The 19,249-nt window shown below is 43.5% G+C and overlaps 2 protein-coding genes across 2 annotated transcripts; both read left to right on the top strand.

Annotated features, from left to right (window-relative positions):
• Window positions 1-912: 912 nt before the first annotated feature.
• TMEM70 (transmembrane protein 70) lies at window positions 913-2,998 on the top strand. Its single transcript, XM_035125397.3, has 3 exons — window positions 913-1,157; window positions 1,362-1,473; window positions 2,518-2,998. The coding sequence occupies exons 1-3, from the start codon at window positions 951-953 to the stop codon at window positions 2,964-2,966; spliced, it is 768 nt and encodes a 255-aa protein (XP_034981288.1). The 5' UTR covers window positions 913-950; the 3' UTR covers window positions 2,967-2,998.
• A 2,647-nt stretch (window positions 2,999-5,645) lies between these two features.
• On the top strand, window positions 5,646-13,962 carry LY96 (lymphocyte antigen 96). The gene is made up of 5 exons (XM_035126406.3): window positions 5,646-5,820; window positions 8,483-8,578; window positions 9,609-9,737; window positions 12,004-12,056; window positions 13,519-13,962. The coding sequence occupies exons 1-5, from the start codon at window positions 5,694-5,696 to the stop codon at window positions 13,618-13,620; spliced, it is 507 nt and encodes a 168-aa protein (XP_034982297.1). The 5' UTR covers window positions 5,646-5,693; the 3' UTR covers window positions 13,621-13,962.
• Window positions 13,963-19,249: the final 5,287 nt, after the last annotated feature.

Consider the following 19,249-nt stretch of genomic DNA (forward strand, 5'->3'; position numbering starts at 1 on the left):
AAGCAGTCCTGTTTAGGGAAGTTCTTAATGTTTGATCTTTTATTGTGTTTTTAATATTCTGTTGGGAGCCACCCAGAGTGGCTGGGGAAACCCAGCCAGATGGGAGGGGTATAAATTATTATTAATAATAATCATCATTATCCACCTTTGTTATTTATGCCAACCTGGGGAGAGAGTTTCCCAATTCAAGACCATAGATAAAATAGCCCTGTAGCTACAGCCCTGTTGTGGAATAAAATTACTTTGCCCTAAAAACAGAATTCATGATGGGAAACTTTGGAACCCATGCAGAATGTTACGAAAAACAGTGCAATTGCATGTGCTTGTGGCCTCTTGTTCTCTATTAATGTGCAATTTGCTCAACTGGCTCCCCCCCTTTCAAATTCGATAAATAGTAAAACATTATTTTACTAATGTTATACCTACTTGTTTTTATGTTTCACTTTTTTACTTTGTATTTCACTGACCAAAGCACCACTTGGTGGGAAGGTGGAATAGAAATCTAATTAATAAAGTTTACTCGCAATTGAGCCCCATTGTGCTTCCTCTCCGGATCTTGAGCTTAGGATCCCTTCCAGAAACAGCAGGGGGTTGGACTGGGTGGCCCTTGTGGTCTCTTTCAGCTCTATGATTCTACGATTCTGGGGCGGGAGCGGGGGTGTTGCTGCTGCTGCTGTCCGAACGAAAGAATCTTTGCTGCAGATGTACTAACAGATCCCGATTTACCACCTAAACGGCCAAAATTCCAGGCAGGTTTGTAACCAAAGATTCCGCTTTCCTAGCGAACGCCTGGCTTGAAATTCACGTGTGAGAAGCGAGCAAAGGCGAGCCGGCTCCCAGCCCCTCCTTCCCGGCCAAGCTGCACCGGAAGGGGAAGGATCGAGGCGGCGGCTTTGCTTGCCCTGGATCCGACTTAAGCAGGGGAGGACGCCTCGCGTGGGGTGCAGGAGATGCTGCTCCGGGCTGGGGTTCGCCTTCGCGCGCCCAGCCTCCGACTGTGGCTGCGAGGCGCCGGGAGATGTCATGCGCTCCTGTTTACCGAGAAGCGTCCTGGAGTCCTGGAGTCGGGCCAGCGCTCCGTGGCTCCCCTATGCAGGCCGCGAGTCGGGTGGCGTGGAGCCCCGGGATCTCTCTCCGCGATCGTCGCGAGCGAGCAGGTGCTGCCGCGTGGAGCGCTTCTTTTTCTAGTGGTAGTGTCGTCCCGGGAGTGCTCGCTTTAATTCTGAATGGGGTCAAGTGACAGGCGGTGGATAGTTTACTCATCAGATGCACTGTTAGCCATGATGAGCCATATTCTTCCCGTGTGATTTAGTGAACGGTGCATGTAGAATCAAATACATGTGTATCTGTTTTTGCTGCAGGTTCCATCTTTCCATGTGCAGCCTCTTCGCAGCTTCAGCACATCCTCCCTGCATGAAGATTCTGAATATGGCAGATTAGTTTATCGTGGAAATATGGCAAGGGCAGTGCTAGGTGAGTATATAAGGGTTAGGTGTCTTGTTATGCTTTGGTTCTGAACACTCTGAAGTATTTAAAATTACTTTTCACTGGGAATTGGGACCCTCTGTCCACAAGAAACTCGTGTAAGGGACATAAGTCAGAATGCCTTGCTTCTATGGCAGTTGAGGATTTCCCAAGTGAATTTGATACCTGGGGGAAGTGTCAGCAGTGGAGCACTGCTTCTTCTGGTCTTTGATATGCAAAGGCCAGGTGGAACAGCCCTAGTGGCAATATGTCACTCTCTGTAACCCAGGGCTGCATAATTATTATTATTATTATTGTTATTATTATTTATTTATTTATACCCTGACCATCTGGCTGGTTTTCCCCAGCCACTCTGGGTGGCTCCCAACAGAATATCAAAAACATGATAAAACATCAAACATTAAAAACTTTCCTAAACATACACACAATACATTTAAAAGCACATTCTGCTTCCCTCCCCCAAAATCATAAGAACTATAGTTTGTTAAGGGTGCTGGGAATTGTTGCTCTGAGAGGGTTAAACAACATTCAAATGATTTTTTTGGGGGGGAGTGTCTAACATGAAGGGACGCAGGTGGCGCTGTGGGTTAAACCACTAAGCCTAGGGCTTGCCGATCAGAAGGTTGGCGGTTCGAATCACTGTGACGGGGTGAGCTCCCATTGCTTGGTCCCTGCTCCTGCTAACCTAGCAGTTCGAAAGCACCTCAAAGTGCAAGTAGATAAATAGGTACTGCTACAGAGGGAAGGTAAACAGCGTTTCTATGTGCTGCTCTGGTTCGCCAGAAGCGGCTTAGTCATGCTGGCCACATGACCTGGAAGCTGTACACCGGCTCCCTCGGCCAATAACGTGAGATGAGCGCCGCAGAGCGCCCAGAGTCGGTCACGACTGGACCGAATGATCAGGGGTCCCTTTTACCTTTAGTGTCTAACATGGTAACAGCTGCCCTTCTGAGGATGCTAAGGCATGGTGGGAATGTATGGACTCACAAGCTATTTCCAGTCTCTAAATATTAATTTGTCTTTCTCTTGCAGGCGTGAAGTTCTTCTCTTACTCTACCAGCATGTTTAGTCTCAGCATGATACCTATTATCTTCTACAAAACTGGTGTGGTTGTCGACAACCTTCCCTTGCAAGTTATGTTTTATAGCGTTTTAGGATTCTTTACATTTGTAACTCCCGTTACCCTGCATTTGATTACAAAGGGTTACATTATCCGCCTGTACCATAAGCCTGAAACAGACACTTACACAGCTATTACGTATAATGTTATTTTGTCGGAAAAGAAAACCGTGTTCCATCAAAAGGATGTGAAGGTTCCCGACATCAGCAAGATGTTCACGACGTTTTATGCTAAAACGAAATCAATGCTTGTTAACCCTATGCTTTTTCAATATCCTGAAGACTATAATCACCTTATGGGTTATGACAAGCCCTTCACGTTTGACTTTGAAGAATCAAAAGAATCCAGCGAAGGGAAGTAGATGTTTCTGAATAAAATGTGTGTATACGTGCAGGCTATTGATAATTCTTTCATAGAATCCAGGATACAAAATCCTAGAGCACTTTTTTTCTTCATTAAAAGTAGTTTGTTCAGTGAAAGGAACACTGATTAAAATGAATAAAACTGGAGTTGGTTACAAAAGGAATTTACATAAATGGGGTGATGTTTGGTCGATCTTTGATTAGTTGAAGGCTTGCTTTTAATCATACGAAAGAGTCTTTTGGTCATCTTTGGAAAATCAAATTAAGCCAACATATGCATGAACTCCTTGCAACCATACACAGCTCTTTTACCCTTTATTCAAGCAGGGAAACAATTCAGGAAGCCCCATTAACTGTAGTTTTCCATTTCAGATGTAACAGGAACGACAGTTAATGACTATCCAAACAAGCCAGGATTCAGAACCATTAACTATAGCTTTCTGTGCAGATGGAACAGTTCTTAAATTGCTGGGGGAGTGCATGGTTAAGAAAGGGTTAAGATTTTGGTGTACCTGAAAACCTCTTTGGTCTCAAATGTTAAAAATTGAATATCCTGAAAAGAGTATCAAGGAACGCAACAAGGGTTTGCTAAGATGTCTCTACCTATATAAACCACTAGAGGGACTCATAACTGTAGCATTAGTGAGGCCTTGAAAATACAGTGGTACCTCGGTTTATGAACACAATTGGTTCCGGAAGTCTGTTCATAAACTGAAGCGTTCATAAACTGAAGCGAACTTTCCCATTGAAAGTAATGGAAAGTGAATTAATCCGTTCCAGATGGGTCCACAGCATTCGTAAACCAAAAATTCGTAAACCGAGGTGTTCATAAACCGAGGTTTTACTGTACCCACATCTTTAAAGACTCTTGACATAAACAAGCATTACAGGCAGCTGTACATATAATAATTCAAAGAAGTGGAATTATTAACACAATATTTTTCATTTTATTTTGCAGAATTATAAAATGCAGCCAAATGCTACTGATGTGGTGTGCAATAAAATACAAAGAAACGTACTGAATATGCTAAAAATCCAACAAATTATACGATGTTCCGGTTAATATTCCATAAATTTATGGGGTCTTAAATTTATTCAGCAGCTACCTAAGTATCAAGATGCTATGTGCTTGTCTAACTTCAAGTAACTGATTTTAGAGAGTTTGACCTGCAGCACTGAAGGCTGTTTTCTAGTACAACTGTGCCCATGGGGCAGGTGATACTCTTGGCAGTGGCCCTTGTGAGCAGTGCAGTTGCTGGGCAGGGTTATATAGGACAAGGTGGTCCCTTGGATAATTTGGTCCCAAGTTGCTTAGGTCTGTAAATACCTAAAACCAAAATCTTGAACTGTGGCTAGTACCATACTGACAGCCAGTAAATCTCCCTCAGCAGAGGTGTTACATAGTGTTGGTGTCGGGGACTGGCATGACACTGACGAGTGTGCACCGCGGGAAGGAGGGCTGTGATTTGTGGGGAACTGGACCAGGCAAGAGGCAGAGGAAGGGGCAGCTTCCAGAGAATGAAGAAGAAAGTCAGAAGGGCCAGGTGCTTCCCCACTGTCTCCTGCACCACTGTCTCTCAGAACCAGGAGGGGATTGAAAAGGGATGAGCAGAGGAAGGCACAGACTGCAGCTGTGTGTATTAATAAAAAAATAAAATGATCCATTTGAATCATGCAACTCAAATTGAGTCTACTAGACCCCCCCCCCAAATTAAGCAACGTGGACCCCTTCAGGATTAGGGGCCCTGAAGCGTAAGCTTAATTAGTTCCATAGTAGATCCATCCCTGGTGTATCCTAACTATATCAAAGTCCAGAGATTTCATAGCAATAATACGTTCTACAGGAAATGTTTCTATGCAGGTTCTCTGGGTAAACAATATTTTCATACATAGCATATACCTCAATAAATAAGATGGTAGTTTACTCAGATCTATAAATATTTTCTGAATTTCTTTTTAACCATAACAACAGTTTCACCTACCTTTTATCAACTACTACACACACATGCACAAGCAAACACCCCCACACCTGTCATTCTGCTTTATTAGTTCTGAAATGCCAAATCACTGCATTTTTGTTGAAACAAAATTTAAAAAATTCCTTCCAGTAGCACCTTAAAGACCAAAGGTGCTACTGGAAGGAATTTTTTTATTTTGTTTCGACTACGTCAGACCAACACGGCTACCTACCTGCATGTTTGTTGTCTGGCATTTGGAGGACACAACAGAAGCAGTACAAAAACAACAACTCTTGAATAATTGTAGTATGAAGTATTCTAGGATTTCAGCCACAAGCTATAGGACAGGCACAGATGGGAAGGGAAGCAATATGTGCACCCCCAAACCTTTGCAGGCATTGAAAGCAGGGTTATGCATGACCACCCTGGTACCATCATGAGCTCAGATGATCATGAGCAACTTCCTCGTTTGATATTGTGAGACAAACATGATGGTTCAATAGTTTTCTTGTCTTTTTAGAATTCTCCTCTTGAAATGTAGTTTTTTTCCAAACTAGGTTAGGTATGGATAATCTGGCAAAATTATTCTTTTTAAGCGACTGGGAAAGGCTTTCAAGCATTTGTAGTGCACCTTCTGTAGAAACGAAAAGGGGAAAAAAGCCCCTGAAATCACATGTCTGGGGGTGGGTGACTAAGCGTAACTTTCTTCCTCTTAAGTAAAAATGATGCAATACCGCCTTGTATCCTTCTATGTGACATGCTCTTGAAATGGTTTACAGACATAGAAACATGTTCCAGCTTGTTATGATTCTCTCCGTTTGTGGATTTACTGTGGCAGAAGAAAGACACCTGCTTTGCAGTTCAGACGACATAGACATTTTATATTCCAACTGCAGTAAGTAAAGTATCAGATGGCTTTAATTTCCAATAGTGTTTGTGAAATAATTAGGATCACTTCCCCCTTTCCTCTGATTAAAGCTCCAGGTGCTTTCATTAGGATTGCACACATTAATTTCTGTCTCCAATTTCCATTTCTTTAAGACAGAAAAAAAATGTGTGTTGCAAATAATGCTGGAGAACAAGCTGAATAATTGCTGGCTTTTATAGTTTTCAAGGGAGAGCAGGCATTGCTTCTCGGTCCTAATATACTTTGGTGCAATCGGAGATATTTCACACTTGGCACAAACTAACTGAGGGCCAAATTCAGTTATTTTCATGCATCTCAGGTTTCTTTAAACATTTGCAAATAGCAGTTCTGTGGGGGTGGGGGTAGGGGTGTGATTTGAATGTGACCAGGCCAGAATATGTGCATTACTCTTTCTACCTGCCTCCATTCCCCCCCCAACAGAAGTCACACACACTGTTATTTGCTACATTATGGGAAAAGATATGTGTGCATGCTAATGTGACAAGTAGCAGTTTAAGGCAGTGATGGGCAACCTTTTGAGCTTGGTGTGTCAAAATTCGCCCAAAAACTGAGCATAATTCCGGTGGTGTGTCACTTGTAGGGAAAAAACCATAATTTCACGATATTCATAGTTTAAATAACAAAGATGTATAATTGTAATACAGAACTGTATTTAATAAACCAAAAACTAATTATTCAACCAAACCAAAAAAAACCAAAGTGCAAAAGTGCCCAGAGTTGTTGAGCTTTTTGGGGGGAGCTGCTGACCAAAGTTTTGGAGGTTTTGGGGGGTGTGAGTGCAAAAGTTGCTTTGCTTTTGGGGGGGTGCCACAAAGCTGCTGCGCTTTTGGGGGGGGGGAAAGAGAACAGAAATAAATGACGAATAATACCTTCGCTGGAACTAACAAGCAGCACCGACATAGTCTGCCAAAGCGCTAAAAAACCCAGCACAGAACGGGTTAAAAAACTAACGCTGTTACACCCAATCATCGTCTGCCAAAGTGCCAGAAAAACAGCACAGAAAGGGTTAAAAAACCAATCTCTGGCTACCACCAGCAGCAACAACAACAACAACAAAAAGGATCCAAGTTTTAACAGCGGAGACAAGCTGTAGCGTGAGGAGGAGTGGGAGAACAAATGGGGGGAAAACAACAACAGCAGCGCAAATGGGCTGATGGGGCGCGTGCCAGTAGTGAGGGCTCTGCGTGTCACGTCTGACACGCATGCCATAGGTTCGCCATCACTGGTTTAAGGGAAGCAATTTTCAAAGGGGAAAGTGTGTATGTGTAAAAAGGTTTACACCCCTCCCCCTGCATGTCAGTGCTGATCTGGGTCAGCCTCCCCCCCCCCCCAAGGTGACTGCAATTTCTAAAATTTCACACAGATCAGAGATGCTGGGGCCTCACCCAGTTTGTTTGTCCCTCTGTGAGCCTGTAGACAGCTTCCTCATTCACCATCTTAACACTCTGTAACATATTATTGTTGGGCCTCTGCCAAGCTCTTTCTCGGAAACTTCTTCCTCTTCTTCTTGCTTCTCTTTATTACTGTACTTACTTTCCGTCCGCAGAAGAGTGCTGTGCAGTTCAATAGATTGCTCATTATTTTATGACTTTCACTTGGCCTTGATGAAGATATCATGCTACTGCTATTGCGTGTCCAGGCAGAGACCCCCCCGGCCTCAAGAGACCACCAGAAGGAATAATGACTTGTGACAATGTGTTATGAAATGAAAATTGGCCACAACTTTATTAAACCTTTCAGATGTAGGAAAACCTTGGCTTAAGCATTGGGTGTGTATCTCTCCCAGCCCCCCCCCCCAAGCCAGGGGAACTGGGGTTCCTCATGTTGAATGGGATATGGGAGTGTGCACAGCAAGACACTTGTGTATACTGGCAGCCCACCCCATGTCCCCACAACGCAGGGGAGTTCACTGACAACCTTTCAGTGTATGGCCAGTGACTCCCATATAGAAACCCATTTAAGAGGGGACCCTGGAATCGCTGCCCCGGGAGGGGGGGTTGTGAGTCACCACTTCACGCTCCCCCCAATTAAGGGAAGATAGACTAAAGGATTCTGCGGTTGCTGCTGGCTCCGCCTCCTATTTAAGCAACTGGCCCCACCTCCCTGTGGTGCTGATTGGCTGAGGTTTGGCGGGAACCTCCAATGACTAGCACAGGGAGGGAGGCCAGCCCAAACAGCTGATGGGTCACACTTGACCAAGGTGCTCTGTGCGGTCCCGCAAATATACAGCAGACATTTTCCAAAACAAAAGAAACAAAAACACTTCCCTCAGGGAAACCACTGTACAGGATTCCTCTTAACACATGATTTTGAAAAACTTTATGTGATTTGATTTGACTGTTTTGGAGTGTTAATACTGTGAACCCCTCCATCATAGTCTTAGTTGTATATGTTTCAAATATATATATCTATATATCATAAAAACACCACAGACTCTGCTGTCCTTCATTCCAAAGGAAATATGAATCTCACACCTCTCAGAGATTAGGGTGACGTGCAACAATATTAACTTCAAAGGCAAAGTGTGTTGCACTTTGCATTTCAGCAGAGGCTCTAATAAGGAAGTTCAAAGCTTTGTGCCATTTTGTAATGAGGTTTGCAACATTATTAAACTTTATTTGTTACGCAGGTAGAGGCCTTCAAACAAAAGACTTCTCCTTTAAAGTAGAGCCGTGTTCACTAAAGGGTCAATCAGTATGGTGGGGAAGTCTCTTCTGGATTCCAAGTAAGATATACCGGCATTCCTATTTCAAGTAACACCAAGCTCATTGCTTTACATTACTACGAGATGCACTTCAACCTGAAAGTTTTATCCATTGCTGGGCTGTATTAACTGGTGGCTTTGTGCTTATGGGAGGTTTTTCCACAGAGGTGGGGTGGGGATCTCATTGCCATATCCCATACTGCTCTGGAAGGGTGTGTCTCCTGATCTCCAGAAACACTTTTTGGGAAGGCGTGCTACAGTAAGGTGGGGTGTATTAGTGAAAATCACGTGCCCTGCCTTGCACTAGTGATACAACTCATTCCATAGAACTCCAGAAGGGATGCTGTTAAAACTTGGACAGAAAAAGAAGTTTATCACAGCTGCTCAAGGACAGAAAGCAGATGTTGAAAATCAACTCACAAATGAAGCCATTTTGTCCTTAGGCTTTTAGAAAAGATCTTATCATCACGTGGAGGTGGGAAGGGCGAAGGCATGAGCCAACCCCACTTCCATAGGTTTGTCCATACATTTCACATAATTTACCCTGCATTTAAATGTATTCTTATTTTGTTTGTTCATTTAGAAGTTCTCTGTAACACTGCAAGCAAAGCAACCTTTTGTTGTTTGCTGGACATTTTATATTTGCTAATGCTTCTGAGAGCCAGGTATCCTTAGTGAATTTTCAATCCTGTGTTTGCTACTGAAAAGGGAATATGGGAAACAAATACACAATGGGAGAATGAAGCTTTTTTCCAGGGGTCAGCAAACTTTTTAAGCCCTTTTTAAGCCAAGGGCCAGTCCACCATTCCTCAGACCATGTGGTGGGCTGGACTATATTTTGAAAAAAAAATATGAATTCCTATGCCCCACAACTAACCCAGAGATGCATTTTAAATAAAAGGACACATTCTACTCATGTAAAAACACGCTGATTCTTGGACCGTCTGTAGGCCGGAATGAGAAGGCGATTGGGCTGCATCCGGCCCACGGGCCTTAGGTTGTAACTGAAATTGTTGCCATATAATATGCTTTATTGTGTTAATTTTTATAGGGGCCGATTTAACCATTTTGAGAGCACATGTAAACATATGGGCTAAAGGGTTTGAAGCCGTAAAATGGAAAGGTGTCCTTTGCGAAGGTGTGGATGATGGCTATACATTTTGTGGAGCTCTGAAGGGAGGTAAGAGTACATTATGGTGCCTTTAGCTGACATAAAGGATCTGCATTTGCTCTTAGCTTGAAATCCTGCACATGTTTTTCTAAGTCTCCTGTTTATTTATTTGCTAAAGGTATTTGGACAGTTGTGTGTCCAAAAACTGGGACACATGCAGAACACATGCAAAATCTTACAAGAGTAGGTCTTACATGGGGCCATCACTTTCCCCCCTCCATCACACTTTTCTAAATCTAGCAGGATCATAGCAGAACAACAGTTGTGACTTTTAAGGATTTGCCACCAGGCTAAACTAATGATATAGGTAAAGGTAAAGGTACACCTGACCGTTAAGTCCAGTCGCGGACGACTCTGGGGTTGTGGCGCTCATCTCGCTTTACTGGCTGAGGGAGCTGGCTTTTGTCCACAGACAGCTTCCGGGTCATGTGAACCAGAGCAGCGCATGGAAACACTGATTACCTTCCCGCCGGAGTGGTACCTATTTATCTACTTGCACTTTGACATGCTTTCGAACTGCTAGGTGGGCAGGAGCTGGGACTGAACAACGGGAGATCACCTGGTCGTGGGTATTTGAACCGCCGACCTTCTGATTGGCAAACCCTAGGCTCTGTGGTTTAGACCACAGCGCTACCCACGTCCACTAATGATATAGTCAGTGGTAAAGTGGGCAAAGGGACATAGTTCAGCCTTAGAGCATCTGCTTTGCACACAGAAGGGCCCATGTTCAATTCCTGGCAGCTCCACTTGTGGCTGGGAGATTCTCCTGTCTGAAACCCTGGAGAGCTACAGTCAGTGAGTGTAAGCAATACTGAGCCAGACGGGTCAATGTTTTGATTCAGTGTAAAGCAGCCTCTCCCTCATACAGGTAGCCACCTTCAACTGATTCTCACCCCAGCCTTACTCTTCCATCAATGACTTCCATAGGGCCAGCGGTGTCGCTAGCCTTCTGGCTGCCCGGGGCAGCAAACCCGAAGGCACCCTGCTGGGGGACGGGGCATTCGTTGCGCGTCACGACACATGCAACGCACTACAGAGCAGGTTGCCGGGGGGGGGGGCGGTGCTCCAGTGCCCGGATCCGAGGATCCCGGTGCTAGAGCAGTGCCGCTGGCAACCCGCTTCATAGCTCGCTGACGCCCCTCGCCGCTCCAGGAAGAAGCACAAAGCGAGCTACGGAGCGGGTTGCTGGCGCCACCGCTCTAGCATCGGGATCCTCGGATCCGGGCACTGGAGCACCGCCGCTGGCAACCCGCTCCATAGCATGCTTTGTGCTTCTTCTACTCAGGCGGAGGTGGAGCGGTGAGGGGCGTCAGTGGCCGCCGCTGACGCTGCTCTCTGGCCCGTCCCTTGCCTCCGCCCCACCAGGATGAAGCGAGGGGCGAGGCCAGCAACATCGGGGCCTCCGCGGTGGCGGTCGCACTGCCACCACGGTAACGGCAGCCATCGGTGGAGGTGGCAAGGGGGTGCCACGCTGCCCCCGCAGAGTGGAGCCCGGGGTGCCCCGCCCCCTGCCCCCCTATTGTGATGCCCCTGCATAGGGCTAAATCAGTATTGCACTAATTGCTATGTACACGGGCAGTTCTATGTGAGCAAACAGGCACCCACAGTGGTGTGCTAGGGCACATTTTCAGTTCACATGGGATGCCATTAATACCATAGCAACTGGCCTCTGGAAAGATGAGGCGTAGCCCGTCTCACTACTGGCTATTTTTGCTTTTTGAAAGGAAACTCTGGGGCTTGGGAGACTTAGGGAAGTTAAACAGGAAAAAGATTTTATTTTCACAACAAAAAAGGGTAAAACTGAAGATGTGTAAGGAGACAGGATTCTTTCAAGAAACAGTAAATTGATATATTAAATTCAGTAGATGTTACAGGTTTCTAAACAAGATGGAAAACATGCAGCTTATATTTTATTCAGTTCCTTAAACCAAACTATAGAGGTGTTATAGTTTAGGCCTTAAAACTTAGGTTCTGAAACAAGGTGGTACTTTCTGTTAGTTTTCCAACATCCTATAAATCTCACTTCCGAGGCTCCTCTATTAGATGCTACACCTCTACATTTGTTCTAGAAATCCTACCCACTGAAGAAATGTGTAAACTTCTTAAGATGCAGATACAGTATAATTTGTATAATTGTAATTTTTTTCAGCTTGTAAACCACATTGTGTATATAGAAAGACAGTATGCAAATTAAAAGTGAAATGAAAAATGAATTGAATAATGGGATAATGTTGTTTTTGTCATGCTCAAGTTCTTGATGATTGTTTTTCTGCAGAGACAATCAACACAACTGTGAGAATCAGTGGTAGAGAGCCAACATATGAAGAGGTACTTTATGGATCAAAATCTTGATAATACATTCATTCATTCATTCATTCATAAATTCATACATACCATCCTTTATCCGAGGATCACAGGGTGGTTTACAATATAAAAATATAAGATTAAATAGCATAGTAACAAACAAAATAATATTGCCCCCCAAGTTCAAAAGGCCATAGATTTGACTCATTAGAGAAAGGCCTGGGAGAAGATATGTAATGAAGGCAGCAGGAGAGCCTCTCTCTTGAATGGAGTGGCTAACTAGGTGTTATTTATAGGGCATGTCATTTTATGGGGCAAAACTTAATTTTTGCAAATTTCTTCCATGAGGGGTCTTAAAAAAATGTTTTTGGGTGTGAGGAATTCAAATCTGCTATTATTTTTGTGAGTGGACAACATTTAGCAGTGTTCATGGTTTGTTCCTCTCCAAATAAACCACAAATGGAAAGCAAGCTTTGTTCTTAGCTTAGAACTTGTGTTTTGTTTAAGAAATCACAAGCTCTGGGTCACACATAACTCCATGGTTTATTCCCATGGGAGGAGGGAAGTGAGTACAATTAATCAGCATGACCAGCACTATGGTTTATTCATAGTAAACCATAGTTTATTTTAGACTGTGTCTTGCCATGACTTGCGAACAGATCACAGCATGCAGTATGGCATGCACCAACTTCTTGAATACTGTAGTTTTCTGCTTCAGATTACAAGAACAATTGTTAGCCTGCTGGTGAGCCCATCCTTTTCAGCAGGGGACCCCAAACTAAGGCCCGGGGGCCGGATGTGGCCCAATTGCCGTCTAAATCTGGCTCGCGGACGGTCCGGGAATCAGCATGTTTTTACATGAGTAGAATGTGTCCTTTTATTTAAAATGCATCTCTGGGTTATTTGTGGGGCCTGCCTGGTGTTTTTACATGAGTAGAATGTGCCCTTTTATTTAAAATGCATCTCTGGGTTATTTGTGGGGCAAAGGAATTCGTTCATTTTTTTAAAAAAATATAGTCCGGCCTTCCACAAGGTCTGAGGGACAGGGGACCAGCCCCCTGTTGAAAAAGTTTGCTGACCCCTGCTTTTGAGGATGGAGGCTGCCTTCCATTGACATGAATGAGAAGTTTGCTTGTATGGAAGTGTCACATGTGCAGATGAATACGCACAGGGCTTGGTTTAACTTGCCAAGGACTATATTGTGTACAATCACTTATATGAATACTCTGATGTGTAAATACTGTGTTACCTAACATTCTGGGAATTTTTTTCAAAAAGACAGAAACCAGTAAGTAATAATACAAATGCTTGTTGAAGCATTGGACAACTGACTCACTATTCCGGAATCCCCTGAAGTATCAACTTGAGGCGACTTCATCAGATAGTTCTAAACTAGCCCTCAGCTCCAATGAAATTGCTGGGACTTAAGAATGCACAATAGAAGCACCTTTCACAATTACAAATTAACTCATTTTCTTTCTTTTAGGGAGAATACACAATTGTTGTAAAAGGATTTGCTGGTCATCACAAGGAGCTGATAGCTTGCCTGAATTACACAATCATCATTAAACAGCCACTTTCAAACTGAGCAAGTTCTTATCTATACCATTTCACAGCACAAGAGCTATTTTCCAGAAAGCAGTGGAATAAAATCTAGTCACAGAAATCATCAGCTGAAAGGTTCTGGTTTTCCAGGACTGTTGTCTGAAAAAATAGAAGATGAAAGCAAATGCTCATTTCTACCACTGCTGTTGCTAAAGGCTGGTTCAGCGAGTGTGACATTTACACATATGCACACACACACACCATATTGAAATACTTTATTGTCACTTGTACAACTTGTATATATCTGTGTACTCCTTGAGCAGCAACTGGTTGCTTTCATAATTTACTGAACATTTTTGGTATGTGATTAAAAGTACTGCCGTGACTGCCTTTTCCTTCTTGCCATTTTCCCACGTCACTCTCTGCTAATTCACCAACAGCTTGTATAAATGCAGGTATAAATGCAGGAGGCCACAGGAGTAAGCTTTGGGCTTAGCACACCCATTCTGCTTTTCACTGCCCATAGAACTGCAACATAAGCCAAGGTGCATGTACAATGTCCATGCGACATGGTCAGGTGATCTGTGTGTCATACTGCAATTTGATTGGGTCATCTATTTTAACTGCTTTGAGACTCTACTGACAGGCTGCACACACACTATACAATTAAAGCACCGCCCCCCCCAAGGAAGCAGCTTAGGAACCGTTGAAAATATCACAGGCTTCCCTAGGTTCATGATGCCTCTCACACATCCCACATGATGTCACTTGCTGAATTTCAGATGCCGGCCATTCTGAGCAATTCAGATTTCATGCCCAAAGCTGAATGAGGAATCTTTAACAAAGGGTCAATTGCAGAGAACAATACATTTGTGTTTGATGAACGGCAGCAACAAAGCACGTTGCGGTAAGGGAGCATATAGAATGGCAACACCCTGTTCTGTTTACTGCTTTCCATGAGGATGAGAAAGCCAAGGCTGGTGCTTAATTTCACTTTTCAATGCTTCATTTGTCACACTTCAGGAGAAACAGAACAAAAGGGCATTGTCTCAATGAACAAGGAATTATTGATGTTCCCTGTGCATCATCTACGGTAGCATCACAGTGTCTGCTGCAACTGTGGGTATTCCTCTTTTCACATTAATATGTCACAGCCAGGTGGTTTTCCAGTGAAAGAACTCTTAAGGAATGCCGGAGTTCCTTTGAGGAGACAACAAAGAGGCTTGTGTCAATGAACAGATTTATTGTGGCATAAGCTTTGGTGGACGAGAGCCCACTTCATCAGATGCCTGAAGTATTATCCTCAGCTGACAGATGTACTAATAAACACACGCAAAGCATAGAGCAAACAAATATGAGCAGTGAGTTCCAAAGAACATGGAAACCAGAGGTACAGTCTGTTACATTTTAACACAAAGCTGAAATTTATACAAGAGAATAGAAGTCTTTGGAAATGTTGTTGTTTAGTCGTTTAGTCGTGTCCGACTCTTCGTGACCCCATGGACCATAGCACGCCAGGCACTCCTGTCTTCCACTGCCTCCCACAGTTTGGTCAAACTCATGTTCATAGCTTCGAGAACACTGTCCAACCATCTCGTCCTCTGTCGTCCCCTTCTCCTAGTGCCCTCAATCTTTCCCAACATCAGGGTCTTTTCCAAGGATTCTTCTCTTCTCGTGAGGTGGCCAAAGTATTGGAGCCTCAGCTTCAGGATCTGTCCTTCCAGTGAGCACTCAGGGATGATTTCCTTAAGAATGCATAGGTTTGGTCTTCTTGCAGTCCATGGGACTCTCAAGAGTCTCCTCCAGCACCATAATTCAAAAGCATCAATTCTTCGGCGATCAGCCTTCTTTATGGTCCAGCTCTCACTTCCATACATCACTACTGGGAAAACCATAGCTTTAACTATATGGACCTTTGTCGGCAAGGTGATGTCTCTGCTTTTTAAGGTGCTGTCTAGGTTTGTCATTGCTTTTCTCCCAAGAAGCAGGCGTCTTTTAATTTCGTGACTGCTGTCACCATCTGCAGCGATCAAGGAGCCCAAGAAAGTAAAATCTCTCACTGCCTCCATTTCTTCCCCTTCTATTTGCCAAGAGGTGATGGGACCAGTGGCCACAATCTTGGTTTTTTTGATGTTGAGCTTCAGACCATATAGGAAATACCTTTTCCTATATATACCTTTAAAAAAAAAACAACCCCCACACAAATATACCATAGAAACAGTACCCAAAGCAACTAAACATAGATGTTCATTTTATATGTTTTTAAAACTAAGGCAAAGACTTTTCCATCCAGCTGGAAAAGATTGCCAAAATAAAAACACCTTCCATTGTTTCTGGAAAGTACAGATAGTGGGTGCCTCTTGTACCTTAACAGGGGTGCTGTTCCACCAATACAGCCAGAAGTGAATACAATCAAATGCATTTGTAAATTCTAATTTATCAGTTTCAGACTGGAGTCACGATTTGATGTTCTATTTCAGAATAATGGTGAAATTTGTTGCAAACCAGAAGCAGAGTGCCTGGGAGACTCCTGTTCATTTTTATTGCGGACATTTCAATGTCCTATTTTGATGCCCATTTCTTATTTTGCATAAAGGTTATGGTCTGTGTGCCCAGAACAGAATACTGAAGTCGGGTGATTTATTCCCAGGGCGGTTTACAAAGTTACGAATGAAATAATAAAATGTGACGTCCAAAATATAAAATATGTTTGGAAAACAGCAATCAGAAAAAGCATAAAACAGAAAAGACAATAAGAAATAATAATAATAATGGAGATAAAGTCTTTTCTGAGCACTGAAAAAGGTAACTGCATGGGGCCACATGAGCCTCCCTGAGGAGAAAGTTCTGCATAAAGGATGACATGAGCGAAAATAGCCCTAGTTGCTATGGGTCAAAAGGCAGAAACAATTGGAGGAAAGCATTGACAGACGAACATGAGTGCATACGGAGGTTAATATGGAAGCAGGCACACACCCATTGGAGAATGAGACCTGATGTCAGGGCAGGTACTACCGGTATAAGCTGTAACAGTGTTGCTACTTTGGTGGGGTGGGTATCAGCACAGAGCTGGCATCTGGGTTTGTTGCATGGCTCATCACTGGGTTTATGTGACTGTAAAGGAGACTGGGTAACCGTGAATAATGCAGCTCGCTCTCTGGACTGTGATCAGAAAATGGCAATGTACACACCCCTCTTCACTCTGTATTCAGAACGTTCCAACCGCTGCTTTGGACACAGTTAGCTACCATCAGTTTCCATCTCGTATCTATCCCCTCATTTCTTCTGAAATGCTGCATTTTGATGCATTTCCCCCCAAAAACCAGCTTCGATCTGAACCAAGAAGAGGAACAACCCAGCTGTTTTCAAAGCTGGCAATGTGGGCATAGCCAATATTCCTGGCAGTGAAGTTGCAATTTGCTCTGTAGCCACTAGGCTGTGGTGTGTTTCACTGAAATGAAGCTACACTCACGATTTTACTAACTCTCAAGCATGCATGACTAATTTAAGGAAATTCATTTGCAAACTTGACTCCCAAAATACAACTTAACAAGCCAACATGGGGACTGTGGGTGATGCTACATCCAATCATGTTTGCTTAGTTCTATTATTCTAGCCACATGATACATAAATAAAAGAAGAAATAGGTGCACATCTTCCATGGTAAGTGAAAAAGACACTCATAGTATGGCAGGAAACCAGCCAAAGGAACTTCAGCCATTATTGCCCACTCTAAGAATTAATTTCCCTTAAGCATTCACAGGGTGTATTGTTCAAAACATACATTTCTCACCAATAAAGGAGCATACATATTCACAAAGTGTCCAAAAATAACACATTTTTATTACTCACGTTACCAAAACATCAACCATTTTAAAAAACATTTAAATTAATCCAAATCGACAGACCTGGCTCTTAGGATAGCTAGCTCATACGGGGACAGCAAAAGAGGTGAAGTTGTCAGGTGAATTCGAGATTTAGGTGCACATTCTGGACATGCTATTAACCTGCACCCACAGAAAGAAAATATGTATTGTACTTACAGTTGAAGCATCAGTTAGTTTCATGTATCAGAGTGTTTTCTGTCAAGAACAACAGCAAAAGAAACCACCAGTCGCTGATGTCATCAAATGCAAGGGGCTCCTTACAGGCTCATGTCATTCCAATGTTCTTGGTAGAGTTATGTGACAGGTGCTTGTATTTTCAATGTCTTTCACTCCTGGGTAAAAATACACTTCACCCAGTTGTGGGTCACACAGGGTGAATGGTTCCAAATGTAAGGGGAAAGGTGCTGGGAGTCTGGGTTGCCTTTGAACTCGGGGAATTAATTAGAACAATCCTGTAGAATACTTGGGCAAGCTGCCTTCAGTTATGTGTGAAGGCTGAATATATATATAAGCCTGGCAGGTGCCTTTTAGAAACCAGCAGGCACCTTAACATTTTAGGTGGACGGAGGCATGACAATTGCTGCCGAAAACAGCACAGATCCTATGGTAATGTTATGAAATTTGCAAAGAGAAAGCCATAGGCTACCTTTCCCCCACCCCACCTCATGCATGTCAGGAAAAGCATGCAAAAGAATACAAACAATAAATGTGTAGCCTGTCATTTCAGATAAGCATGAAAAAGGCCCAAAGCCTTGAAGATAAACTGCTGCACAGATGACTCAGTACAAACCTGGGAAGAGAGGAGAGATCAATTTCACTTAAAGTGTAAGGCCTACTTAAGCAGTAGTTTTCCATCCCTTCCTTTGCTTCTGCATATCTGGCATTATAGCTCTCTTTAGCCTTCATGGACAAGAGTTAAAGGAGTGATGCTAGCAGTGTCTGAAATAACCTTATCAATAAATGTGAAATTATAGGATACATTGGGAGCTAGAATACTACAGAATACAATATTTGGCTCTAGTGTTAGCACCTGTCCAATTGCTATACAATTGGATTAGAAGGGGCCACATCCACCCCCCATCCCTGATTTATCCTATGCATCTTTACAAGAGTACATTTTGTGAGACGCAGGTCACATTAACACCATATTTTTAAAGCACATGACTCAGCTCAAAGGATCCTAGGACCTTTAGTTTACCCCTCAGTGGTGTAATATGGGTTGCCAGGGCCCAGGGCCATGCGGATGGGGGCAAGGGAAGGAAACAGAGTATGCATGCACATTCAACTGTCTAACAGCACCTGTGTCACCCAGGAGATCACAGCCACAGAGATAAGAAAAGTTGTTCCGTTGTCTGGAGAGGCCATTTGCTTGTTCGCATGGAGAAGCCATTTTCAATGGAGCTCAGTGACGGAAGTTCGCAGCTGTATTGAGGCAGCATCAGGTGTTGAAATGTTGCACCCCTAACAAGCTTGTGCCCTGAGCAACCGCCCCTATGCTACATCACTGTTAACCCTCACAGAGTTACAATCCCCATCACCCTTAACAAACCGCCGTTCCCAGAATTATTGGTGGGAAAGCCATGTGGTATAAATGTATAGTGAAGATGTGACCTCAGGCTGCCATTCTAACTCTACTTGCCATGGAGTAAGCCCCACTGAATTCAATAGGACTTACTTATGAGTATACAAGGATCACGTTGTCAGAGATCAGAAGCAGTTCAGCTCAGGATAACCATTGGTGGGCAGGATTGTCCACATCCAACATTTGTTGACTCTCGGCTTCTT

The sequence above is a fragment of the Zootoca vivipara genome, chromosome 8 (assembly GCF_965207765.1).
Source record: "Zootoca vivipara chromosome 8, rZooViv2.hap1.1, whole genome shotgun sequence".
Taxonomy (NCBI): domain Eukaryota; kingdom Metazoa; phylum Chordata; class Lepidosauria; order Squamata; family Lacertidae; genus Zootoca; species Zootoca vivipara.

Excerpts from the sequence above, each read along its gene's own strand:
- LY96 (XM_035126406.3), top strand. The coding sequence starts at position 5,694 with ATGGTTTACAGACATAGAAACATGTTCCAGCTTGTTATGATTCTCTCC. Across the intron at positions 5,821-8,482 it reads CATTTTATATTCCAACTGCA|GTAGAGGCCTTCAAACAAAA; the intron begins GTAAGTAAAGTA and ends TTTGTTACGCAG. Across the intron at positions 8,579-9,608 it reads AAGTCTCTTCTGGATTCCAA|GGGCCGATTTAACCATTTTG; the intron begins GTAAGATATACC and ends TAATTTTTATAG.
- TMEM70 (XM_035125397.3), top strand. The coding sequence starts at position 951 with ATGCTGCTCCGGGCTGGGGTTCGCCTTCGCGCGCCCAGCCTCCGACTG. Across the intron at positions 1,158-1,361 it reads CGATCGTCGCGAGCGAGCAG|GTTCCATCTTTCCATGTGCA; the intron begins GTGCTGCCGCGT and ends TTTTTGCTGCAG. Across the intron at positions 1,474-2,517 it reads TATGGCAAGGGCAGTGCTAG|GCGTGAAGTTCTTCTCTTAC; the intron begins GTGAGTATATAA and ends TTTCTCTTGCAG.